Raw genomic sequence first — 27,773 nt, forward strand, 5'->3', positions numbered from 1 at the left:
AATTTCTGTTTACACTCATTCATCCAATCATGTTCTATACTTGTTGATTTTTTAAAAATAAATGAATAAATAGTATCCTGAGCAAAATGTTGTAGCAGGAAAACGGGGGTACTTCGATTGAGAAATAAAATAAAGGAATACTTGAGCCAAAAAAGTTTGAGAACCACTGATGTAAATCATCAACGATTAAGGAAGATGTACAGTAAAAATATGTCTGGCAGGAGTTTATAGATTGTTGATTGTGTTGTTTTATTTCTTTATTTTTAAAAAAATAATAATTACAAAATTTAAAAAATCTATAATTTTCCAGAAATTTTGGGCGACCCAATTTAAACTCCAGGCGACCCCACATTGGTTCCTGACCCCAAGGTTAAAAAACTCAAATTTAGTGTCTCCTGAATAGATTTATTACTATAGTTTTTATCCTTTCCAGACATCTCCCGCCAGGCGTGAAACCAAGACTTATACTTTATTTGTTATTTCCCACTCTCTGTCTCTCTTTCTAATTACATTTTGTAGTGCCATCGAGTAGCCCTAGGTACACGTACCCCCATTTGAGAAACACTGGTATACCATTCAACACTCATGGCTGCAGCATTTGTGTAGTAAAATACTGGCGTTCAGGTGCAGACGTCACGAGAGAAACTCCCATCGACTGCGCATGCCTAGAGCATTCGATCACTGACGGTGTGGCTAAAGGCTAGGCTAAGCATCCAGCCGACATGGAGAGGAAAGGTAAGTCTATTCGCTAAACGCTGCACGAAAATCGCTACTCCGTGGTCCTGTGTGTTGTCATGTTTGTTCGTGTGTATCCGCTGCCACTGGGGGAGGTCTGAACCGAGCTGCACAGAGCTAGGTGTGGGGATTTAACGCAAGGCGTCTGTCACGCACTGGGGGCAGCGTTAGCTCGTTTAGACATTAGCGTTAGCTTCAATGTCAGGATTAGCTGACTGCGTTGTGCTTTCTGGCTCTTTCCACCCAAACACACATCTTTAAAAACACTGACACGTTGCTGTTCCTGCTGTGTTATGTCAACACGGATAGTCATGTTCCAGCAGACGGGATGTCACACACAGTGTTAGCGGTGCAGCGGTTACCCCAGTCATTAAAGGGCTTAGGGCTCCAGTATCAAAGAGTGTGACACATCCCTACAGCCATACATTAGTGTGTGATCATGGTTCTAAACTAATACCATCACACATTGCTTTGGCTGTGACTGTGAGAGCTGTAGGGCGGTAGTGTACTCACACATCCTCTGACAGGTTCATCCTTTATGGTCTTTGTTTGTCAACTGGGAATCAAAGGACAAGGGAGGAAAAAAAAAGATCCACATCATTAACACTTCTCTGGTTTCTCTTTAGTTCTGGCACTCCAGGCGAGGAAGAAGAGGGCGAAAACGAAGAAGACCAGCAAAAAGTAAGTCTGCACTCTTGGTTTACCTGGATTTCAGACTTTAGAATAATAATGAGTTATATGTTCCACCTGGATTTCAGGTTCTCAAAATCCCACAAAAGAAGCAAAAGGATGAAAATGACATTCAATTCAATTCAACTGTATTTATACAATAATAATAATGTCTAGAGATACGTTAAATGTAGCCATAGCCCAGTGGACTATGGGTACGTTTCAGGGCCTTTTTTACATTAAGCGTAATGTGCCTGTGTTGTAAGTGGTCTGAGGCGCTGCATTCAAGGATTCTTCCTTCCACTAACTTAGGTTCGAATCCCACTTTTGACATATCATTTTTTTTTTTTTACATATTTAACACTGCAAATTCCACCTTTTAAAAATACATATCTAACAAAAATAAACTATTTAGGGTATATCCTGGGTTAGGGATAGCTAAAAGTAAATATGAGCTAAAATACAACTGACGGAACTTTAAGTCACGTGGCTCACCTATCACGTGACCTGAACTGGCCAATGAGGGGCGCTGCGTATGCATACGTTTAACGTATTCATAGCCACGGCCTAATAACAATGCATTGGATTTTATGTTGCGGTTTTTCATAGTCGCTCAAAAAGCTTTACATTGATGTCCGTTATTATTTCACTCCACACACGGTGGTGGTAAGCTACTATTGTAGCCACACCTGCCCTGGGGCTGACTAACAGAAGCGAGGCTGCCATAGTGCACCATCGGTCCCCACAAACACTCACTCACACACCACATTCATACAAGGTAAAGTACCTTGCCCACGGACACTACAACAATGACTTGGATAGAGGGGGATTCCAACTCCCAACCCTTCTGTTATTGGATGACCCACTCAACCACTGAGCCATGGTTGCCCAAAAGCAGAAATTAGTAATAGTCATCTCGTAGCGCTCATTAAAATGTCCAATGTTTGAAAAAATAACCCCAACAAATCCACTGAACATGTATCAGCTACAGTGGGAAGGAAACACCTTTTAAACCTTTTAACGTGACGAAATCTCCAGCAGAACCAGGCTCAGGGGTGGCAGCCCTCTGCTTCTACTGGTGTGGGTTATTGGACAGAAAGAGGAGAACAGAACAGGATAGAGAGAGTGTCCAAGACCAGTTGAGTCACGAACCACAGATCAGGAACTGCCAGCTCGAGCCTCAAGAAACCACTAACCGAAAAGAGAGAGATGGTCGAGGAAAAAGCACCGACTGCAGAAAAACATAATACAGTATTAGCAGATCTGCGTGCATGGAAACACCTGGTGCTAGACTGTGTGAGTGCAATGAGAATGAGTATGGGGTGGTGTGGACATCAGTGTAAATGGTGTGTATGCAGTGTGGTGGGTATATTCTCATCTATTACCGTCACTGGTTTATTTGTCATACATTGGATTTTTAAATGAGTTTTTAATTACACGTCATAACAAAATGACAATATTTTAGCATTTTTACTGCACTTTGTGAATACCCATTGATTATCTCAAGCCTCACACAGTCATGAGCCTTGTTCTCTTGATCTTGACCAAGAAGGATTTGACAGATACCAACAGCCAGAATTAGCTTCTGTTTGGACTGTAGCCTTCAACAAGAAGCTCCAAGTAGATCTTGAACCTGTAGAAGACATTACGGTATATCTCCTGATGAAAAGGCTTGAGATTACTTAACCTGATTGAAGTGAACTCAGAAGGGATCAGGATGTTTGGGCACTTTTGCTCTCAGTACAGAAGCTGTAGCCTCCTCTGCTTTAAGTGAAGGGAGAGATTTTTATAGCTGTAGATATGTATAATCTTAGTACTATCATCCACTTCAGTCTCATAGAGAGATCTCTCAAAGTAGGGCTGGGTAATACGGACAGAAATTCATGTATCGATATTTTTCTCCAAAATGGTGATACTTGTTATGCATCTCGATATTTTTACTTCTGACAAGGAGGTAAGAGTTTCACCAGTGTTTATTTATTCTTAGGACTATTGGTAGTAGGGGTGTCCCGATCCGAAATCGGATATCGGTCCGATATCAACCTGAAAATGAATATCGGATATTGGATTCAAATTTCCTTTTGTTTTTTTCCCCCAATTAATTTCTTATTCATTTTATTCAATTGTAGAATACTGTAGATAGTATGTTGAAGGCTAAAATGTATGTAACAATTGTTTAATAATAAATGGGTGAGTTTTTCTCATACCTACTGTTCCTGACTATTGTTTTCTGTTTGAGTAACATCACTTGATCAAGCCTTTTCTAATATTTCACGTTACAAAATAAGTAATTATTTTTTTATTAAAGAAAAAAAAAGTAATAAAAGTATGTATGATTCATGCTGATATCGGTATCGACCGATACGCAAGGTTGCAATATCGGTATCATATCGGAAATGAAAAAGTTGTATTGGGACATTCTTAATTTGCATTACTTTAAAAATGATTAACAGATTTTGATTTTAACCAAAGAATAGACCTTACGTTATGGACGATTCCATTACATTTTGGAGGGGCTCTGGATCAATATACTGATTCTGGATAAGTTTAGTTTAAAAAAAAAAAAAAAAAAAAAAAAGAAATCCATATATTTCATCATTGGCAAAATTTCAAAAATTCATAATTCGGTTCGTGATAAACCAATCTTTATGAAATTTGGAGTGGTGGCTGAGTGGTTAAGGACAGCGGGCTTGTAATCGGAGGGTTGCCGGTTTGAGTCTCACCCGGGCCAACACTGTGGGATGCTGAGCACGTCCCTTAAGCCCCAACTGCTCCCCAGCAATGGGATAAATAGTGTCTGTTGCTTCCCGGTCTGTCTCCTCTTCAGGAAGAAGCTAAGACTCCATCCGGGTTTACATGAGGCAGTATGAGGGCGTTAGTTCTCCCCACAGATCTACGGTATTTCTGAGAGGAGTGGCGACCCCAGAAATGACTAGCTTTGTAAAGCGACTTACAACATGAAAATCATTTGTGGTCACTCGCCTGAGGGGGACCAAAAAAAAAAAAAAAAAAAGATTTTTTTCTCAGTTATGTCGGGTTGGCCTTTAAAGTGTGGATGATGATGGTTCCATGATCAGGATCACTGACCCAGATAGCTGCCAATATCTGGAAAAGAGGAGATTTAGCGCTTGGCAAAGTTTTTCCACTCGCTTCTTTCACTGTTTCCAACACTCATAATAACTGATAGTTATACAAGGGGCAACCAGACATCTCCAATGTGCCTCCGACAGTCAGCCAGTCACACAGTGAAAATCAACACAGTTAAATCAAGCTCTGCAGTCTGTGTTCGTCATGTTTCCTCTGCACTGGGAGGGTGGGTGAGTGAGTGAGGGGGACGTGTTGGTGGAGAGCAGAGCTTTTGAGACGGGTAGTGAAAGTAGCGAGTAGGGGGATGGGCGATATAGACTAAAAAATGTATCCCGATAATTTCAGTTTGTTATCATGGTAACGATAAAATTATGATAATAAAACATCACCAACTTGAAGTTTAAATTAGTTCATTACAAACACAAATTAAACTGAATACATCAACACTGCAAGCTTCCGTAAACAGCGCTCTAAATAATAATAGGTTGTTGACAAAAAACTTGGGGCAATTTTGGCCCGTGGAACAAGGTTTTTAGGGGCATTTCAGGCTAAATTGAGGACCAAATGGACCGTGGTCCTCACTAGTATCTGACACTGCACGTACTTGTATATGTCATCAATGGGAATTTATCGTTTCTATCGTGGGATGACATACTTACCGGTGAGAATGTTTTTGACGACATATCGTTAACAATAACATATCGCACATTCTTATTAGCTAGTCCTAAAACTGTTATTTTATTACAAAATGGATGATATTGTCATTTTCTATATCACCTAAAACACAAAGTTCGATATATCTCAGAGGCTTGTCTCATAAGACTTTAAATGCATTTAAAAAAAAGTTTTATTTTTCTAATATGCAAACCCAGGGTTACTCAGACTGTACAAGCTTCCACTGGATCTCATGCAAACACACACTGTATTTGTGTTTAAATTAGAATATCAACCACATGTGGGATTCGAGTAGAATTTGGTTTGTTGAGTTTAGGTGAAAATTGAGTCCCCGCAGGTCACTTGCTGCTATTGCAGAGCTCACATGCTCATTCACATGCACGCTAGTTGCCAGGTAACCAGGAATCGGGGGAGAAGTAGCTAACCTTTAACGTAGAGGTTCTCAGCAAAGATACAGACTTGGATATTTTTGTCATGAGGTGACATTTCAGCCAATATTCACTCAATCATTCATAGTTGGGGTTAGAGTTGATGAAGTGAACCAACACAGCCCAGGAATCAAATACTGATCTCCACATTAAGCGTGACTTAATTATTAATAGAGTAGGTGCTTGTCACATACGGTGTTTTCCCCCTCCCTGATTTTACTTTTTTGCATGTTTTCCACAATTAAATGTTTCAGATCATCAAACAAATTTAAACATTAGTCAAAGATAACACAAGTAAACACAAAATGCAGCTTTTAAATGAAGGGTTTTATTAATGAGGAAGAAAAAAATCCAAAGCTACATGGCCCTGTTCACACCACGGTATGTCAATGTTCCTTAGTTTTTCTGTCTTTCAAATGCACGTACAAGGCTTCAGTGTGATTTAAATATTAAAAACCTTAACATACCTCCTTGGAGTTGTTTAATCTTTGGTGACACGAAGCAGCATTTGATCCTGGAATGGTAAAAAAATGTTGACATTATGACTGTGTACACAGAAAGCCTGTTTTACCAAAAACAACCCATGCAATGAAATGGCTTCGGGGCTGTTTTGGCATGGGATTAGTTTCAACAATTTGTGATGCATGAATGAATCATTTGTGCCAGTTGTCAACATTTTTAATGATTCTAAATTTGGTTTTTAAAAAAACAGAAATATGTAATACTGGGATTATGAAAGTCTCTCTCTTTAGGGGTTCTGTTTTATTCAGCCTCCTGTAGTCCAGTCTATGACAAACAAGGAGCCTCATCAGTAGGGATGGGAATCTAAAACTGGTTCTTTCTGAGAACCGATTCCTAGGAATCGTCTGTTTGCTTGCATGTCAATTCCGCTTATCGGTTCCTTTTATGTTGCAAATACATAACGATAAACTCCTCCAGGTCCTGTATATTGTGTTTATGCTAGTACCAAGTGAAGTTCCTTCCACCATATAGTTGTTTGCTGTCCACTGCAGAGAATCCACCTCCTCCACCAGCAGTTGTGCTGTCCTCCGTGCTGTGTTTGTAGTGTCTCTGTTGCTATGCTAGTCACTTCCGGGTTCTGTACACTTGGTTGCTTCTTGCACGGACCTTTCTTCCCAAAACAACAAACTTCCGCAAGAACACATCTTGTCGCTAGTTTATGTCCTCATAACAAGTAATCAGACACGGGAGACGGACTGGTGACGTCACATGAGAATCGGTAAGCAATCGAATCGATAAGCAATATCGATAATGGAATCAGAATCGCTAAATTATCAATTGCCATCCCGACTCATCAGGCAGAACTATCTCAAATTCAACAAAAGTCTATTATAGTGCTCAGTTTCCTAGTCTCAAATATAACCCAATGTCAGGTTCAGCTTGTTTTATTGTCCCCAAAGAATTAAATGTTTACAAAGTGTTATAAAATCCTGTACCTTAAAAGATTGTTCAATAATTTATTTGATGAATGATGATATAACTGTAGTTTAGGTAATGTGTAACTGTAATCGGCTGTAATCAAGGCTGAACTGAGCTCTCGGAGGACAATTATGGACACTCATTGCACACTGTAAGGAAACTACAAGGACTTAATTGTATATAATCAATGGACAACCCCACAATTAAGTTCTTTGTCTGATTCTGCGAGAAAGGCATTGGTTAATGTTTTGACGCTGTCGAAATCTCTCAAAATATAATAGAACATGGGTGGTTGTGCTGTTTCTACATCACGAGTGCCCAGTCAATCCAGTGAAAGTGTGGCACCAGTGGTTTTTCAAAGGAGTTCATGTTCCCTGGAGGTTTAGTAGGGGCATGTTCAAGTTTCTATTTGGTTCATAAACCTTTTTCTTGCACATACACTAATGCTACAGCTCTATACCTTTTTAGTTTTACCTGCCAAGGGGAGTATTTAGCTGACAAAAGGGGAACATCATTTAAAAAGGGTGAGAAATACTGCTGTGGAACTTTAGATGCAAATATGTTACAGATAGTCTGTACATTATCCAGGACATTTATTGATTTATAACCTTCCCTTTTCTGCATGGTGTTTACTTTTGGAGATCATCAACGTAAATCATTATTTGAAGGAGATAATCTATAATCAATTTGTGTTCAATGCAGGGTTGGGGTCAATTACATTTTAAATTACAATTACATCTTCAATTATCAATGTTTAATTACAACTCAATTATGATTATGTTGTGAAGCATTTTTTCTAATTACAATTAAAATTACAGTTAGGTTCTCAATTACTAAAATTAAATTACAATTACTAAGCCTTTAATAAAAAAAAAAAAAAAGCTCATAAAACGCAACCTTCCTCTTGTGTTAGCTTTCTGTTAGCATCTCTCATGATAACCAGTAATTTGTTTCTCACCTCTTGCCTACCTTGTTAGGCTTCCTTATCCATGAAAATATTGGTATTAATATTTTTGTTGTGAGCGTCAGAGCCTTTTTTCTGTCAGTATAAACCCCGGTTATAAAATATTTATTAAATGATACAACGATCCTTAAGAGAACTAATGGATAAACTTGATATAAAACACATTTTAATAACGTTTACTACATAGGCCTATGTGTAAACCATAGAACAGAGATGGGCAACTTCTATTAGAACGGGGCCCACAAAAATGTGATTTTCGAATCCGAGGGCCACATTTTCAACATTTATGTTAGTATTTAGAATAATGACCATTCAGAGCATTAATGTAGGAAAGAACAAAGGGTTTTGTCTTTCTAGTCGTTTTGTGTTGGTTTTTTGGTTTTTGAGTTCATTTTGTCTATTTTCTTTTCAATATGGCAAATTTATGTTGCCATTTTGTATTTTTTTAGCCATTATGCGTGGTTATTTTTTGTGTTCTCTTTTTGTGTTTTGTTTTGTCATTTTGTGCAATTTCATTGGCATTTTGAAGCCCTTTTGTACGTGTTGTTTTTGTAGTCGTGTTTAAGTGGTTGTTTAGTGTGTGTTTGTTATCTTTTTGTGTACTTTTGTTGACATTTTGTGCATTTTGCTGTCATTTTTTGTGTTTCGGGAGTTTTGTATGTTATGATGGGCTTCATATAACTTTCAACTTCATGAATTACGATTTTGTTTTGGAGTCCACACAAAATTAGACCGAGGGCCACATTTGGCCCCTAGGCCGCCAGTTGCGTATGTCTGCCATATATTTAATAACATGTTTCCATAGTTTTGCGTTCAATTAAATTGTAATTGACAGTTTCTATAAAAGGTTCATGTCAATTATCTAAACTCAATTACAATTCAGTTACGATTACAACAGCAGCATATTTTTTTCAATTACAATTTCAATTTTAATATGTTATAATTGTAATTAATGACCAATTATGCGTTTACAAATATAATTGACCCCAAACTGGGTTCAATATAAAGCTTTCTGCGTCATGACTGGCTGAAATACAGCGATCTTAAACCTTTAGGGCTGACTGCGGGTTGCTTAAGTGTTGATTCCCAGTACAGACTGTAGGATGCCTATCAATCCAATGATCATTCCTGTAAGGTGGCATCCTCTGTAGTGAGTTACATAACAGCCGGAGCTATATTTAAATCAAGAGGATGAAGAAGCCCGCCATCACTGAAGCTTGATGTTTTCCTGAAAACAGCCCTGTGACAAATCCTCACCTCCTGACACTGCTATCACTGGGCTCTGAGCCAGCCTCTGTTCACAGCATGAATAGCATGATTTACGCATTGCAACTAAATATATCTTAAGACAGTGCCGTCGCATGCCACAGTGATCCTTACATGCTGAGAGCTGTATGTTTAGCAGGGTTCTCGGTCACATTGAGAGCATGAGTAAATGTCAGTGTAATGTAAGGCACCTAAGGAAGGTGCACAGGAGTGCTCACACGCCCACAGGAATGTGCACCTGCTAAAAACGTAAGCGCCCACTCAGTATAAGGACAAAGAAAATATAAATGCTTAGTGTGGGTAGGCTGTGCATTTAACTATTGCTCTTGGATTTTAAACACTAGCTTTGTGTTACAGTCGTCAGTAATCATATATTTGACTGAATGTAACGGTTTAAAAAATGAACTTTGACTGAGAAAGTCAATAATAACCTGATTTTTGCAGAGATGTAAGGATTCTCACTGATTTATATGTGAAAGATATTGAAATATGTTCAAAGCCTCATCCCTTATTTCCAACTAAAGCTGTCAGTCTTGTTATCTGTGCTGTCATGTGCACTTCTTTTAGTGCGATCAGAGAAGTAGGTTACAGATTACTGTATGCGGACACCAGCGCTCCGCTTTAGGAATGTATTTGATCTGAGATCTTTCAGAGTTGAGCAGCCTTAATCTGCACTGAGGAGGAAGTAACATCAGGCTATTTATCTTTCAAATTAGCATTTGAATCCTCACTTGGCAAGCACAATAGGATGCTGCAAGCACGCGTTTCACTGATTTTCAGCCTTAAATATAGTAGCTGTAAACACCTGTCTGATGTAGTTGATTTAAACTAGGAAACATTTTATTTTTGAAGGACCAATTCAGTGTAACATTAAATGAAGATATCTTATATAAGAACTGGTACAATTACCCTCTTGGAAAAAGTGCTTTCTGTGATCTTCAGTGTACCCTTTTATATTCCTTGCTTTGTCATATCATTTCTACTAGGGCTGGGCGATATGGACCAAAACTTATAACTCCATATTTCTTCTCAAAATGGCGATACACAATATAAATCTTGATATTTTTCACTCAGTCTTACCAGAAAGACAATTCTGGGTTAAATTTGCTGATGAAAAATGCCAGACAGGCACATTTATTAACAAACTACTGCACAATATATGTCCCACTTTTGGCCTTTTCTCCTCTAAGGGACAGCATGTGTGAGTGAGTTCTGTATTGTGGCTTGTTTAGGAAAGGTCTGGGTTAGGACGCACTCAGAAATCCATTCAACTGTGCTGTTCATACATTTCTGAGAAGTAGCAAAAGCAGCCATTCCTTAAACAATTATCTTAATGCAAAATAAGCTGTAAAATAAAAACATTGATATAAGCGATTATGTAATTTTCTATATCATCAGAATAGAAAACTTGATATCTTGAATCTTGATATATTGCCCAGTCCTATTTCTAATTAGTACTCCTTTATTGTATCATGGGAGCAGTTGCCCATTATAAATTTTAGTTTAGCTATCAGCTACTATTTTACTGTCTGCCTTCTTCTACAGCCTGAGCACAGTTTGCTGAATTGACAGCGGACTGAATACTTCATTATCACCCAAATAAGGCTAATGACGATGTGGCTGAAAAACTCCCTCAAGCAGAATTTCATTTTTGTAACTCGTGCTCAGATTCACCATCCGATAATAAAGGGTGATCACTTTTGAAGTGTAGTTCTCCAGAAAACAATCTTCAGTGTGTTTTGTCCATGTTGTTATCATACACCACTCTTGTTATGTCACCGTCACACCGCTGGGATTTAAGAAAACCAAGATCGGGATGCTAGGCGGAATCGAAAATTACAATGCTTAATTGAATATTAGTGACAAACCAAGCATCGTTTAGCAGTTTTATTGCCACATATCAGCATGATTTATTTTCTAGGATAGAATGGTGTGAAAACATAAGATGTCAAACATGTTGACATAGGGACTTGAAAATCAAAATGAGTGAGTCATAAGAGCTATGATAATGACGATAATAACTGCATGTTTAACTTTCAGGCAGCCAGCCAATCCCAGAACTCGACAGCCGATCAACCTCGAAGTGTCACCACAGGAACCTGAGGAACCGGAGGAGATTCTTGGCTCTGATGATGAGGAGCAGGAAGACCCCAATGACTATTGCAAAGGTAAATATGATTTCACCCAGAGTGATTTCAGGCAAGCTAAGGTCTCGCAACCTTTGTGAAGTTGCATTTAAAAAAAATGAAGTCTTAGGTTTTGCCTTTATTGATACATAAAACCAAACTTATAAAGCAACGTGCTTCTTGTCTGCTTCCAGGTGGATACCATCATGTCAAAGTGGGAGACCTTTACAATGGAAAATACCATGTCATCCGGAAACTGGGCTGGGGTCACTTCTCCACTGTGTGGCTGGCCTGGGACATTCAGTATGCTTCTTTGAACTGCTTTGAGTTTTGAATCCCTGGGTGGGACACGCACTGTCTGCTGGCTTTTGTTGTAACGTTGTTTGCTCTGTGGTCACAGGGTGAAGAGGTTTGTTGCAATGAAAGTGGTGAAGAGTGCAGAACATTACACGGAGACGGCGGTAGATGAAATCAAGCTCCTGAGATCTGTGAGAATCTGAGATTATTTTTTATTCCAATCAATATTATTAAAAAATAATGAAAAATCCACTGATATATACAGTATATAAACGGAGGGTATCAATACAGATTAATTACCCATGCCATGTGTTACTCCCTTTGCATGTTTACGTTTTTCAGTCTGTCAATATTTGTTTTGCGTTGCATTTATGAATGATCAAGGTCAACTTCAGTTGGTGTAAATGATAATTTGGAGCTTCTGTTTTCTTAAGGTGAGAAACTCTGACCCTGATGATCCCAATCGTGAGATGGTGGTCCAGCTGTTGGATGACTTTAAGATCTCTGGTGTCAATGGAACCCGTATCCTTTTCAGACAGATATGCCTCAGGTTTCTCGGTCCTCTTCTATGCCTCCTTGTTGATTAAACTACTTGACTGTAAAAATCTAAGTAATCCATACCAGTAAGGACATGCTCTCTGTCCCCTCTAAATTCACATGATCTAAAATAGTGACGACAGGTGATGGGCTCAGTAAATGGAACATTGTTTGTCCCAAACCAACCTCGGCCTATCACAACACTAGGATCCACTGAATGGACTGCAGTAACTGTAATATGAGAGTGCTCAACAACAGTAGTGTGGTTGCACTCATTCTGCCTGCCTTCTGTTTAGTAACAAATAAGGCCCCATGTTGGCAAAAGATCACAGGCTTCTGAATCGGTTGTCTCCTTAACTGCTGTAACTTTCAGATGTCTGCATGGTGTTTGAGGTGTTGGGACATCACTTATTAAAATGGATAATAAAGTCCAATTACCAGGGATTGCCACTGCCTTGTGTGAAGAGCATCATCAGACAGGTAATACAAGACAATAGACAAACATTTGTATGAGTGACGACTCATATTGGATAGATACTGCACAGATGCATGATGGGAGGGACTCAACCAGGGAAGATTGTGTTGTGTTCATAAAGCTGCTACCCCTTATAATTTTTTATTAGATAGAATCATAGCTGTATGCCTCATAGATCAATGAATCGAACATCATTTACTCCAAAAAGAAAGGAAAAAAATTGAAATTGCTGCTTGAAAGTTTATCATCTCCACTATAAACCGTTTGTTTTGTTGGAATTTTTGCGCAAAAAAAGCAACCCACTTGTATGCATCTGTTCACGAAACTCCACATCCCACAATGCAATGCATGAAAATGTCAATAGACTGAGCATTTAGGGTGGAGATGAGAAAAGACCTTTGTTTTTTATGTTTGATTCATATCTAATAGAAGATTATCGGGGGTTATTGTATTTCTAGTGTTGTACAATCTACAATTACCAGTTAAATGACCCTAGTTTGATTTAGATTATGTTAATGCACATTTTGATGATTGGTATTCTTGAGATTTCAAACGTCTATTTTTAGTTTTATTATTTATTTATTTATTTAAGTTAATTTATTTCCGTTGCTTTGGTTTGTCAAGGTTCTCCAGGGCCTGGACTACCTGCACACAAAGTGTCAGATCATTCACACGGACATTAAGCCAGAGAACATCCTGATGAGTGTTGATGAACCGTATGTCCGTAAACTCGCAGCTGAAGCCACAGAGTGGCAGCGAGCTGGAGCACCTCCTCCTTCTGGTTCAGCAAGTAGGAGACACACTTACACGTATACTTACTGTATTCAGGATATTTTGGTTTTAGTTTATAATCATCTTTTTTTGTTTCAGTTAGCACAGCACCGGCTCCTAAACAGGTGGGCAAAATACTTTGCCTAATCACAATAAACATACAGTAAGTGAGTGTTTCCTAAAATTGTATCTGTTTCACAGGCTGCAAAAATGTCAAAAAACAAAAAGAAGAAGTTAAAAAAGAAACAGAAGCGTCAGGCAGAGCTGCTGGAGAAGTGCATCTTGGACTTGGAGGAGATGGAAAAGACCACAGAGAAACGAGAGGAGGATGAAGATGATGATGAGGAGCCTCAGTCTCCAAAGGGACGAGCATGCGCACCTCTCCGACAGGTGTCGCTTCAGGAGTTTGGAGACGAGGAAGCAGAAGGTAAGGAGGGGACACAACAGGATAAACCTAAATATTGCAAGTGTGGCAGCAGGGGTGTTGCTTAACAAGTCACATTCATCCCTCATTATTCTGTATATTCTTGTCACTACTTGTTCAATGCCACCAGGTGGCAGACATGTTCAGATGACTCCTAAAGCCATTTGAGGATGTTTCAAATTCAGGAAGAAAACAAGTCAGAAACAAAGCCTTGCTGCTGTTAGAGGGCAGTGTTGTGACACACAGAAGTCTGAGGATGAAAATCTGTTGTTGAGTGAAAATTATGGCAGTAGATTTTTTAATTGTCATACTATTTTAATTATATGATTTAATTTACTTATTAATTCTGGGTGAATGAACGTTTTATTTTTTTCTTTATAGCTAAAATAATGAAGTAATTAAAGTTGTTTAAAGCACCTTTAAGTGTTTATATGCCATTGGCATATTTCTAAGGTTTTTAAAGAATATACACTGAACAAAAATATAACACTTTAACAACACATTTGTTTTTGCTCCCATTTTTCATGAGCTGAACTCAAAGATTTAAAAAATGTACACAAAATACCTATTTCTCACAAATATTGTTCACAAATTTGTCTAAATCTGTGTTTATGAGCATATCTCCTTTGCAGACATAATCCATTTTACCTCACAGGTGTGGCATATCAAGATGTTCAGTTTAACCACACAGCACAATGCCACAAATGTCGCAAGTTCTGAGGGAGCGTCCAATTGGCATGCTGACTGCAGGAATGTCCACCAGAGCTGTTGCCCGTGAATGGAATGTTCATTTCCAAAGGCGTTTCAGAGAATTTGGCAGTACATCCAACCAGCTTCACAACCACAGACCACGTGTAACCACACGCAGTTGACTGCAGTTTGTCATCGTAACCGACTTGAGTGGGGAAATGCTCACATTTGATGGCATCTGGCACGTTGCAGAGGTGTTCTCTTCACGGATGAATTCCGGTTTTCACTGTCCAGGGCAGATGGCAGACGGCGTGTGTGGCGTCATGTGGGTGAGCGGTTTGCTGGTGTCAACATTGTGGATCGAGTGGCCCATGGTGGCAGTGGAGTTATCTGTGAACGCTGCGATGTATATTAGCTGTAGTATCTGCCTACCAGCTGCAGTTTGAGCGCAAACAAGGAAGGAGCGAGAAACACTTGCTGTTGTGCTGCCTTGTCATACAGGGCTACTAGGACCCTTGTTTGCTGTGTTGCACCGCCATCTTGGGCAAAAGTCAGGTACTGCGACTAGTTGACGTCACGTGGACAGAGTTGCGAGACAACACTAAAGTCGGCTAGTCTGTTCATCTCCTAATGCACAGAGATACTGTGACGAGATCCTGAGGCCCATTGTTGTGCCATTCATCCGCGACCATCACCTCATGTTGCAGCATGATGATGCATGGCCCCATGTTGTAAGGATCTGTACACGATTCCTGGAATCTGAAAACATCCCAGTTCTTGAATGGCCAGCATACTCACTGGAAATGTCACCCATTGAGCATGTTTGGGATGCTCTGGATCAGTGTAGATGACGGCGTGTTCCAGTTCCTGCACAATATCCAGCAATTTGGCACAGCCATTTAAGAGGAGGGGACCAACATTCCACAGGCCACAATCAACAACCTAATCAACTCTATGCCAAGGAGATGTGTTGCACTGCGTGATGCAAATAAAGCAAAACTGCACATTTCAGGGTGGCCTTTCATTGTGGCCACCTTAAGGCACACCTGTGCAACAATCATGCTGTCTAATCAGCATCTTGATATGCCACACCTGTGAGGTGGGATGGAAGTGATCACTAACACAGATTTAGACAGGTTTGTGAACAATATTTGAGAGAAATAGGTCTTTTGTGTAAATAGAAAATGTTTTAGATCTGCATTTAGAGTTGCATTTATATTTATGTTCAGTGTAGTTTAGAGTTATTTTTAATCATTTGATAATTCTTCCAGACGGCAATGAGAATGCAGAGCTGATACGGGCACCACCAGATGGGCTGTCGGAGGTGAACTGTAATGGCCATGTGGAGGCGGAGGAACAGAGACGGCCCCAGTGGCGGGACGAAGACACACATAATGGCAACACAGACACCACCGAGAAATGTGGCAGCAACGAGCACCAAGAGTCCCCTCTGTACTCATTGTGCAATGGTCTGGACTCAACAGACTTCACTAAGAGTGAAGCCGTGGTCGCCCACAGCAGTGGAGTCACTCACAGACACATCCTGTCTGGGTTGGAGGAGGGAGAGCTGGAACAAACCCTTCTGCACGAAGAGGGAGAGGACCAAGCCAGCTGTCCTTACAGAGCCCAGGAGAGCCCGTTAGATGGTCAGTCATCCAAGATCACCACAGTCTGAACATGATGCCTTTCAGTGGCTGCTGTCTGACTCCACTATAGGACTTTGAAATACAGATTGTTATGATTTAACTGAATTTATCAGACCTTTTTTTTGCTTTGCTGTAGGCAAGCAAACAGCGGAATCCCTGCTGGTTATCCCTCTGGAGCCACTCAATGCCGACAAGATCAAGGTTAAGATTGCAGATTTGGGAAATGCCTGTTGGGTGGTGAGTAAGCAACCAAAAACCAGACATTTTCTCTCTCTCTCATCCTCTCAAGTACCACCTGTAGTGCCATTACGTACCCTTAGGGGTACACTTACTCCCATTTGAGAAACGCTGCTTTAAACAGTCTAACCCTGAATAATGTCAGTGTCTTAGTTCTTTTTGTTGTAACTGTCTCTAGTGTGAAAGCTCCGTTACAGACACGTCAGCAGATTCTGATTCACTTCTTGCTCGTTCCCCCCCACCCACCCCCCCGCATTTCTTTCAGCACAAGCACTTCACAGAAGACATCCAGACACGACAGTACAGATCTTTAGAGGTGCTCATAGGTGCCGGGTACAGCACACCAGCAGATATATGGAGCACGGCCTGCATGGTGAGTGAACATAAAGACCAATGCACTGCTCCTTTTTTTTTTAGTGGAATAATACATTCATAGAACAAACAGTTAAGGTCTGTTGCTGGATTTTGGGGGAATAATTGCGATATCATAAAGTGGCATAATTACACGTGTTTTGTCTCCTCAGGCCTTTGAGCTGGTTACAGGGGACTATTTGTTTGAGCCACATTCTGGTGAAGACTATTCTAGGGATGAAGGTATTTCCTGATCTTCCTCTTGCTTCACTTCTTGTTTTATGTTCTTCTAACCACACAGCATTAGGCTGACACATCTTAAAGTCCGTGTAAAGCAGAAATAATTTGTTAGGAGTTTGTCACACTACAGAAACGTGTCATTGATCACTAAGCCAAATTTAAAAGGTGAAAAAAAACAAGCACTTCTCTGAAACGCTGGGGGCGTGTCAGTTACAAGCGCTGGAACCATGACCATGCGCGGTAAGGGCGCCGCCTCCGTGGACGTTGTGTATGGGAGAGAGCAGTGTGAAAGCGGCCCCAGCGTTGATAGTGCTTCTTCCATTGGTTTTCCAAAAGTGCTTGATTCGGGCCAAAAAAGGTGTCAGAAGAAAGGTCTGCTCCACCGGTGTCCAAATATGTGCATCTTTCAAAATTAGTTAGAACTGCGCCTGCTAGAGGCAAAACACACAATCGTGGTACAAGAAAAGTGCTAATTTCATGGAAAATGCACCACCAGTGGACGCGTTTTATTCCTCAGAGTCTGAATATGTGGTTTGTTTTCAGCTAGGGGCTGATTTGCGCCCACTGGAGGCCGCAGAAGTTTGGTGTGCTTCAGCAGCAGGGTCGGGTCCATGCTAATGATAGCTCTGTTACGTAACGCAGCTTTGATTTCTGACCCGCCCATTAAATCCTAAACACAGAAATTTGAAACACGGTTTGTGAAGCCGAGCTCCACTATTAAATTATAAATGGTTGAATGGCTTTTTACATGTTTTAAGGAATACATTTATGACCTATTTAACGTGTTTAGAAGAAAATGGCTGAATATGCTTTACACGGACTTTAACTGTGTTTGTGCCGAGGAATCTGAGGTTTTCCAACTGTCTTACTGTGAAAAACTTTGCTCTGGTTTTTAATTATCATAGGTTTTTTTATTTACCAATATTCTCAAAGTAGATGGACAGTGTTTAGGCTTGGGATCTTATAATGTATTAATGCAGTAACCTTTGTTGACCACTTGGTCAATGACAAAACAGTGCGTTTACTTTTGAGATGTCTAAGTAAAAACACACACATTGTTTTTTTCTGCACACTGCAATTGTGTTGAACCAAATCTGTTCAGTTTAGACGATAATCTTTATAGTCATCTCAATACAATTACGTTCCAAAATGACAAAGCGTTTGACTGTGTGACCTTAAAATCACAACTTCTGCTAATCTCTGGGGATCAATAAAAAGGTATTCCTGCAAATGTCAACGTCGTATAAATAAAAAAAAAAAAACACTGTCGGAAAGTACAAGTCAACAATTGCCTCCTGTTTTTGGTGTTCAGACACACTTTCTCAGTGTACAGAGCAACTTTCACATTCTCTCCAAACTCACATGCTGTGCTTTGCTTCAGGCAGTAAATGAAATGTTCCAGCCTGTATGTTTTTGCATAGAATTTGTTTTAAAGGGATCTGCCACTGTTTTTGTGGTTTGAAATGTCCGTATTCGAAGATCTATGCCTAACAAAATGCATTATTTTGCACCATATTCGTTTTATTAACTTTTAAAACTGGGAGTACTTTACCCTGTGTGCCGCCATGTTATGACGTCATTGATGACGCCAATTGCCCCTTTTAGTCCATTGAGTTCTATAGGAGGTGAAGCCTTCAGGATCATTTAGCAGCTTTTTCAGTCAAAATGACAACTTGTGCTGCTTTGGGTTGCTCTAAAAATCAGTAAAAGTTTAAAAAAAAAAAAGTCTATGTAAAAGAATCTGTGACCAAAGGGGGCAACAGTTCCAACTCTGCTGTTTCGTAGACGGCATGAAGTAGAGAAGAAGAGCAAAAAATCTGGACTTAAACCATTAAACCACAACTTCAACCGTTTCTGACAAGAACACCGATTCTTTGCAGCAGACAGATTCAACTTGAGCAGCAGTCGATCCTGGTTGCCTGTATTTACATGCACGGAGCTGCTCTTCTCTTTTTCATGCCGTCTACGAAACAGCAGAGATGGAACTGTTGGATTTTGTTTATCAAACTTCGGTAAACAAGAGGTTTACATCGACTTTTTCAATTTTTTCTGATTTTTAGAGCAACCCAAAGCAGAACAAGTTGTCTTTTTGAGTGAAAAAGCTGCTAAATGATCCTGAATGCTTCACCTCCTGTAGAGCTCAATGGACTAAAAGAGCGATTTGCATCATCAGTGTCATTTGATTTCAACATGGCGGTGCACAAACTCTCAAATGGTAAACTAGTTCCTTTTTTAAAAGTTAATAAAACAAATATGGTGCAAAATAATGCATTTTGTACGGAACATATCTTCTAATAAGGACATTTCAAAGGTTTTAAGCCACATTTGTAAAAACAGTGGAGGATCCATTTAAAGGTTTTGAGATCATAAGAAGTATGGATGTGTTTATTAAGTGATGAAGACGACGGGCAATGACGTGTTTATTTCTAAACCTATGATTCTCTGTGTAGATGAGGCTTGTTTTACTTTTCTTACCTACCTTTTACTACTTTGTCATTTGCACTCCGTTCTCTTCACTACATTACTCCTTCTCTTCACTGTCTGCATTGTGTAATGATGCACCGAATAATTCAGCCACCGAAACAATTCAACAATTTTATTTCAATCCGAGCACTAAAGCCACGTCTGTAGCTATGCATGGCCCTCTGCGTCGATGCAAACTTCTATATTGTGTATTTTACAGTGACGTGTGCCTCCAATAATGCTAACTACGTGTCAGATGCATTAATTAAACTTTAGAGTCTGTCAGCACGTGTCTCAAAGAGATCCTAATAATTGGATTCTCTGCACTTCATTGCGACTACTTGATCCATGTTACAAAGATCAATACTAGAAGAGAAGCAGAGAAGCTGCTCTTCATCGATAACTGAAATATATTTTGTCTTTATGAGAGAACATATTTAATTAAACTCTGCTTTAGCAGCCCAGGCAGTTATAGGCCTGTACATTATTATTTAATGTATAAGATAAGATAAGATAACCTTTATTAGTCCCACAAGGGGAAATTTGCACAGTTCCAGCAGCAGATAAATAAAATTAAAAAAAATAAAAATAAATATACAGTAGAGGAGTGGGTAGATGAGTTAAACATTTGATTTTGTATTTTTTTTTAAAAATGTTTTAAAAATATTGTGCATTGTTGGAATGTCAGTGCTAAATAAATATTTTTACGTGTTTTTAATTGATTTAGTCTTCAAAACAATAATCTTACCTTAGTCAATACAATTGCAATACCTTCATTTTGGTGAGGTTATTACAGTCATAGCCATAAATGCAATGGTATCAATAATTAGCCTGATAAGTTCTTCCGGTTTTCGGCCTTTGTTTCTTTTTTTTTTTAAGTTTTCGGTTTCGGCCGAGAATTTTCATTTCGGTGCATCCTGAATTCTGTGTGGCATGTGTTTGTACCGATACTGTATGTTTCTGCTCTGGCATGTCAAGTATGAATATACTGAAAGCAGTTTAATAAAAAGGTTTGTAGGTTTGTTTACATGTAAAAACCTTGGCTTTTCATGCATCTACTCGTTTTCAACAAGTCTATCATCGTTCATTTGTAATGTGTTGTTCCACATGCTCCGCCTCCCTCTGACTTTGTTTTTCTCACTTCCTCCGATGTGCCTCATTTCCAGACCATCTTGCTCTCATGATTGAGTTACTTGGTAAAATTCCTCGGCACTTTGCTCTGAGTGGGAAATACTCTCAGGAATACTTCACCAAGAGAGGTATGCCTCCCCTCTTCACGTGGCTCGCTCTGCGAAAGGTGGCTGGAGGGTTGACGGCCTCAACTAAGCGCTTGAGGCTTGCAGGACCTTTGGTATTGTAATGAATGCAGGTCTATTAATAACATATACCACTGGACAGAAGCATCAGACATTGATTTAGGTGTCAGTAGTTCTACCGAAGACTCACAGATTCTGTATTTGTTAGTTTTATCCAAATTTTGTATGTGTTCATATTGGACCTATTTGGTAAAAGGGTTTATTTTTATTTTTTTCACAACACCTAGTGAAGCTTGTTACTTTCTTTGCAAAAATTAATCATGTAGCCAAGATGGCATGAGGATATACTAGACTATTGGTGTCTACAGATGTATGATAATGGAGGGCGCTGTGTTTTAGAGTATCTTATTCATTAAGGATTAACCCCAACAATCAATGCCACCTTGTAATGAGCCTGTGAACTAAGTGGTTGTATTTCTGCTGCAGTGTTTAGCACTAAAGCAGGTGTGATAACCTTGAGGTTTTCTCGATATACTGTATTTGTGTGAAAGCCATCTTAGAAAACAAAGTTTTTCCAAAGTGTTCAGGGAAACATATATACAGTATGTCTACTAGGGCTGGGCAATGTGGACCAAAACTAATTTCTCAATATTTTCTCAAAATGGCAATATACAATATAAATCTCAATATTTTAACGCGATAAAGTCGTACCAAAAAGACAAATCTGGGTTAAATTTGCTGATGCCAAATGCCACACAGGCACATTTATTAGGCAAGGCAAATGTATTTGTATAGCGCATTTCAATGTGTTTTACTTGATCAAAAAGTGCAACAGAAAACATTTAACGGCTGCACAATTCGTGCCACTTTTGGCTCATTCTCCTGTAAGGGACAGCACGTGTGAGTGAGTTCTGTAGTGTGGCTTGTTTCAGAGAAGGTCAGGGTTAGGACACACCCATTAATTCATAAAATTGTGCTTTTCATTCCGTTCTGAAAAGTAACAAAAGTGTTTTTTATACAAAATAAGCTATAATATATAAATACATCGATATAAGCGATATTGTAATTTTCTATGTCACGAAAATAGAAATCTCGATAAAATGCCCAGGCCTAATGTATACATGGACTTTTACCCAGATCTTTTAATAAGAACATTTGGAACATTCTAGGCTAAACTTGTAAAATTAGTAGAGGGCCCCATCAGACAGTGCCTGTAGTTTCATGATGAAGGAAATGGTTCAGCTAAATACAATGTCTGGTGTTTCTGTTTTCCTAGCGGTGTTGTTGCTTCTCCGAGAACTACATACTCAAAATTGGCAGGTGCCGTTAACCAAAAGCCTCGGTGCCCGACAGCCACCCTGTCAGAGCGAGCCCATGACCGGGACCCTGTATGATGACTTTGTTTGTCTGTCTTCCCCTTTTCCTCATGCACCCGTCCACTGTATAGATCATATAGCGCTGATTATTGAGCTGCTGGGGAGTGTCCCACGCAAACTTATATTGACCGGCAAATATTCCAAGGATTTTTTCACCAAGAAAGGTAAAGATGTGTCCTTGTCAAGGTCGAGTTTCCTGTTTGTATTCTGGATTAAATTTAAATTCCTTATTCCTTCTTATATTTACTTCGATTAATAGTTGACAGTTTATTACAGTTTAGAAACTACCTTAAAATGTAAATTTAATTCAGGATTATTTGACATCTTGATGGAATTTAAATAGAGAGTAAGTAGAATCATGCAATAATACCATAGTTTCCATATCCTGATTCATTCACAGTGGTGATAAAACAATAAAATCCCACGTCTCACTATCTTGTGTCCTTTAATATAAGACTTTGCTTTTTCTTTTGACATTATTTTCTAGTTTTTGGCAATTAAACTTTTCTACCTGACAAAATATTCAAATATGAAGAATAATGTTTATAAAATGTATTAATTTATGCAAACTCCAATGAGAACGCTACATATAGAGTCACTGAAGTGGTTCCCTCAGGAAACGCAAAATAAACAAAACATCGAATATCATGTTCAAGTAAAACATTTAATATATGTATGCGTTTTTATATTTCCACCTGAAAATAAAATAATTACACGACCATTTAATACAAATTAAAACGTAGTTTGATGATTTTATCCTCACAAATTTAATCCATTACTTGCCAGGCTACAAGCTCACAAAGATAAATACATGTGACGGATGTAGTAGACTAAACTTGACATGTTTTTGTATTAAATTAACATCTTTAAATGTTTATTTTCACTGAAACGTTGGGACAAATTCAAGTGTGGCAGATAAAATTTTATTACAGAAGCTGCAGATTTAAAAAAAAAAAAAATGCAAAGTAGATCTTAGTAAAGACATTGTACAGATTACATTATTGTACAAATGTTACATGTTTTACAATTAGTAGGAATATAGGAACAATGATTTCCTATGAAATTTTAGCAAAAATGAAATAATAAATAAATAAAAAAGCGTTGCATGTTGAAGCATTTTCTACCTTTTTAGGTTACGGCTAGTTTTCCTTATTAGCTTAACCTTTAATTAAAGTGAAACCGTGAAAATTTTGTATTAGTATCAGATTATTCGGTACGTTTGAAGTAGCTTGCAGTTTCTGAAAAGTTGGTGACCCCTGTTTTAGGGTGTATTTATGCTTTAAAGTGCTTTTTTTTTTTGGGTGCATTCTGAATCTTCTCCCAAAAGCATTGGCTAACTTGGTGTGAGTGGTGCATGTGATCCTCTGACTGAATGACTGGACCATTAGTTAAAGTGGAGAAAGTGTGTGACGCTGCTCTGTGTGTTTTCAGGAGATCTGAAACACATCACCAAACTGAAGCCCTGGGGCCTGCTGGAGGTTCTGGTTGACAAGTACGAATGGCCCCGTGAAGAGGCCGAGTGCTTTACAGACTTCCTGCTCCCCATGCTGGAGTTGATCCCTGAGAAAAGAGCCACGGCTGCAGAGTGCCTGCGCCACCCCTGGCTCACCCTTTAGTGGACCACACCCCCCCTTCCCCACATACCCCTACCCCCCTCCCCAGAGACTGCAACAGATCACTTTCCATTTTGGGCATATCAGATAATTATTTATTTCTCTTTGTTTTTGTTTCATTGTTTTGGATCTCATTTGTTGTTTATGAACTAAAGCTTCTTTGTACGTTTATATTTGTTAATTGTTTTCCCGGTAAGTTGTCTTCAGGAATCCAGTGGGTTTTGTTACTTGTCATGTCTCTTTAACTGCTGTGTTCTGTTCACCCTCTCTTATCAAATCTATCATGCCATTACTAGTGACCCATCCTTGTTTGTTACACTCCTGCACTAAAACCTTGACAAACAACTATGTAGCTTTTATTGGTCTTTTTGTCCCTTTATAGGTCCCTCGCTTTCATGTTTTGTTTTTTTTCGTTTGTTTTCATTGTACATTTTCATCAGTGCTGTGTTCCTTTTATAAAGAAACATTTTATCTCACAGTACTCTGGTAAGGTTCTATATTTTGTATTTGTATAGTTGGCTTAGGGAGTTTCACACTGGCCTGACATTTACACTGACTGGTAACTTTGATAGTAGACTCTTGTGACTGAACTACCCACTGTTTGATAAAGTAGGTCATTTATAGCCACCATAGGGCAGTAGTCACCTGGTACATGATGGTTAGTTAAGGAGATCTTTGATTCCCACCTTTTTACAGGTAATAAGAGTTTCACGATTTCAACAAGCCCAGTTAAAAGGAAGATGTGAAAATAAACTGTATATATCTGTACCAAAGAGTTTGCCTTTATGTATATTACAGTTGTATACAGTTTTTAACAAATCTTATATCTTAGCTAAACTAATTTAGCTAGGTAGCTGTGTTTATTAAAGCCGGTGGGAGTTGTGTGAGCTCAGCTGTACGACCAACTGTTTAAATGTTACTGTTTTTAACACATAGCAAAGGTGAGACCTGATGTTAGCTAATGGTGTCCCGAACTGTTCATAATCCAAGTTACTCATTTTATTTGTGGAGCTGTAAAAGGTAAAACATACAAACCATTGGTGTTGGGTTCAGGAACGTAGACTTTGTGTGTGTGAGCCGTTTCATTTACAAAAACTGTACAACACACAATAAAACAGATCTTCAAGCAATACACAACAGTTTCGTTGATCTGGTTCATCAAAAACCTCTTATTTAATTTTAAAGTGACATAAAATACAAATACAAACACACAAGGGATCCATTTTCTCTGCAAATGTTCAGTCTGTACATCAGAGTTCCTTAACCTCTCCGTGGTCACTGGGGCTTTTCTGTGGAATGAAGAAAGACTGATCATCTGCTTTTGGATAGTGATGCATGATATTATTGTCCAATATTATCTTTAATATTAAATATGGGACATCTGCCATTCCACCGATATAATTAACGGATAAAAAAAAAAGGTGCCACCATCTTGTGTAATGGGGAGAGCAGACTGCAGGTGTGCTTTTAAAACAGAAATCAGACACACACAACAATCTCTAAGTACAATTATTCAGATTTCTACACGATTCAATTTTTTTTGGTCATATATAGCTATGACGGAATGCTTGGATCTTTTTAAAAAATGCAACATGTAAGTAGATGGTAATTGTTAAAGTAGGACATGCTACAAGTATCTGAAATGTTTGATTTAAAAACTGTCATGAATAAATGTCTTGTTTTACAGTATTTTTCTTATTTTGCTCAAGGATTGATTACTGATGTTACAGCATGTCCAGCTTTGTCTTGTGTTTGCATTTCTTAGCAGGCCAACATGATAAATAGTTCTGTATGTTAATTCCACTCGAAAAAACTAGATGAATTAGACCGGTGTAAATAGTACTGATACTGTATATCCTACTCATGTAGAAGTACTGTTGATTAAAACTGTTGTCAATTACAAGTATGTTATACATATGATACTCAAGTACAAGTAAGAAGTAGCTCAATTAAATGGTACTCAATCTAAAAGTTACTTGATACTTTCACTCCCCATGTTTATTTTTTGGCATAAATCTTGCCACGGTTTCCTTGCAAACAGTAAACATCTCATTTATAAACCAAATCTTGCACAATTGGATCTTAAATTATTTCCACAAAGACATCTGTTTAAGATGAAGTTTGTCAGAATGTACAATTCTTTTTAAAATGAAGTAACACCAAAAAATTCAATTCAAAATAATAAAAAAAACCAAATTCTCAGGCTCTTAGTACAGTTACATTTATAAACGCTAAAACTGAGAAAATAACCTCCATTTATTGCTGTTTTGGCACCGTGTATTATGTTTAATCTGATTGAATATGATGTGATGAATTCGATTGTCTGGTCATTTCATATTTTGTAGTTTTGCAATGTCCCTTGATCATTTTAAAACAAAACAAATAAATAATTTACTCAGTAATGGCTGGGTGTAGAAATGTATATAATTATTTAACTTTTAAAACGTGCTGAACTACAAGTAAAATGACTGATTCAGAAATATACTAAAAAAAGTCCATGTACCCATAACAGCAACTTAGTTACAATAATGTGAATACTTGTAATCTGTTACTTTCACCTCTTGAATTAGTTTTGGGAGAAATTATATCACTTATCGACTAAATGAGCTGTAAAATATCGACCAAAATTCCAATATCGTGCATCTCTACTTTTTTAAGCCCTATGAACAAATCAGTAAATCCTAAGACATTAAAGATTGTTCCATAACATGAACAAGGTAAAAACTAAAGTTTGATCAATATTTTCTGCGAATAAAAATAAAAGTCCGATTTTTTTCAGCTTGAACGGTTGGAGACACCTCACCGTGGTGTTTAGTGTCGACTCAGTTGTCAAGTCTTGAACTCGATGTTAGAAATGACAAACGCATGCATGCCATCAGAAAAAGCTGTTACTTAAATGACTCGCTTGGTTATCATTTTCTTTTATTGCTTGTTTTTAAACCTCTCGGGCGTGTAAAATGGCTACTGATTGCTGCAGAAAGTGGGAGAAACTAAAAGCAATAAGACATAAAGGATGTGGGAGTTATCAAACTGATTTTCCTTTTATAATTGATTAATCAATTTTCATTTTCAGCTCTTCCTCGCAATGACAAAATGCAGCATTTAGTGGTCATGTTTCTTAAAGTGGTAAATTCTCTAAGTTATTAACTTTATCGCCTTGGTTTGCGTTTCAGATATAAATCTTTCGTGTTGCATTAATGATTATTGAGAATATTGCATTTAACAAACAACCCCCCTGTGTAGCTCGCAGCGTATTGCAAGCATATAGTAGAGAAATAATGTATCTAATTAAACTAAAACCATACCCCACTCTGCAATAACTGTGAACTGGACTTTGCATTGCTGCATTAATTATTTTACATCTATTCCCAATTCTGACCATAATCTCTGTTTTAGGATGCCATGCGGTACCACATACTTTGGATGTGTCATGCTTACACGGTGGGTATTTATTAAGGGGATCTACACCGGTATTATGCACTTTACAACATACAGTACCATGTACAGTTGTTTGCTCCAAACACATTTTTGTTGCTGTTCTTTTTTTTGGGAACAACAATAAAATGATTAATTAAAATATAGAATTACTATTAAAAATATATATATATATGCTCTATAACATGGGTGTTAAACTCATTTTAGTTCAGGGACCAAATACGGAGCATTTTGATCTCAAATTGGAAACAGATTTTTTGCGGGAAAATTATTCATTTCAACATTATTGTCCCCTAGTTTGAACTTGTACAGGAAAGTATTCAGACCCCTTTAAAAACACCCCCATATCATGATGCTGCCACCACCATGTTTCACTGTTGGGATTGTATTACGCAGGTGATGAGCAGTACCTGGTTTTCTCCACACATACCGCTTAGAATTAATGCCAAAAAGTTCAATCTTGGTCTCATCAGATCAGAGAATCTTATTTCTCATAGTCTGGAGTCCTTCATGCGTTTTTTGGCAAACTCTACGTTTCATATGTCTTGCACTGAGGAGAGGCTTCCATAGGG

The 27,773-nt window shown here is 38.5% G+C and overlaps 1 protein-coding gene across 2 annotated transcripts; it reads left to right on the forward strand.

Moving 5' to 3' along the window:
* Window positions 1-622: 622 nt before the first annotated feature.
* srpk1a (SRSF protein kinase 1a) lies at window positions 623-25,189 on the forward strand. Of its 2 annotated transcripts, none has more exons than XM_028452570.1 (16): window positions 623-735; window positions 1,362-1,416; window positions 11,305-11,432; window positions 11,585-11,693; window positions 11,791-11,878; window positions 12,122-12,209; window positions 12,598-12,704; window positions 13,324-13,489; window positions 13,570-13,595; window positions 13,672-13,897; window positions 15,856-16,230; window positions 16,367-16,467; window positions 16,733-16,840; window positions 16,992-17,061; window positions 20,688-20,780; window positions 23,585-25,189. In XM_028452570.1, exons 1-16 carry the CDS (start codon window positions 723-725, stop codon window positions 23,767-23,769), a joined length of 1,938 nt encoding a protein of 645 aa, XP_028308371.1. In that variant the 5' UTR covers window positions 623-722; the 3' UTR covers window positions 23,770-25,189. The 2 variants fall into 2 exon arrangements, with proteins under 2 accessions (XP_028308371.1, XP_028308372.1); XM_028452571.1 differs by lacking the exon at window positions 20,688-20,780 and adding an exon at window positions 22,225-22,317.
* The last annotated feature ends 2,584 nt before the right edge of the window (window positions 25,190-27,773 follow it).

This window comes from Gouania willdenowi, chromosome 7 (assembly GCF_900634775.1).
Source record: "Gouania willdenowi chromosome 7, fGouWil2.1, whole genome shotgun sequence".
NCBI classification, from domain to species: domain Eukaryota; kingdom Metazoa; phylum Chordata; class Actinopteri; order Blenniiformes; family Gobiesocidae; genus Gouania; species Gouania willdenowi.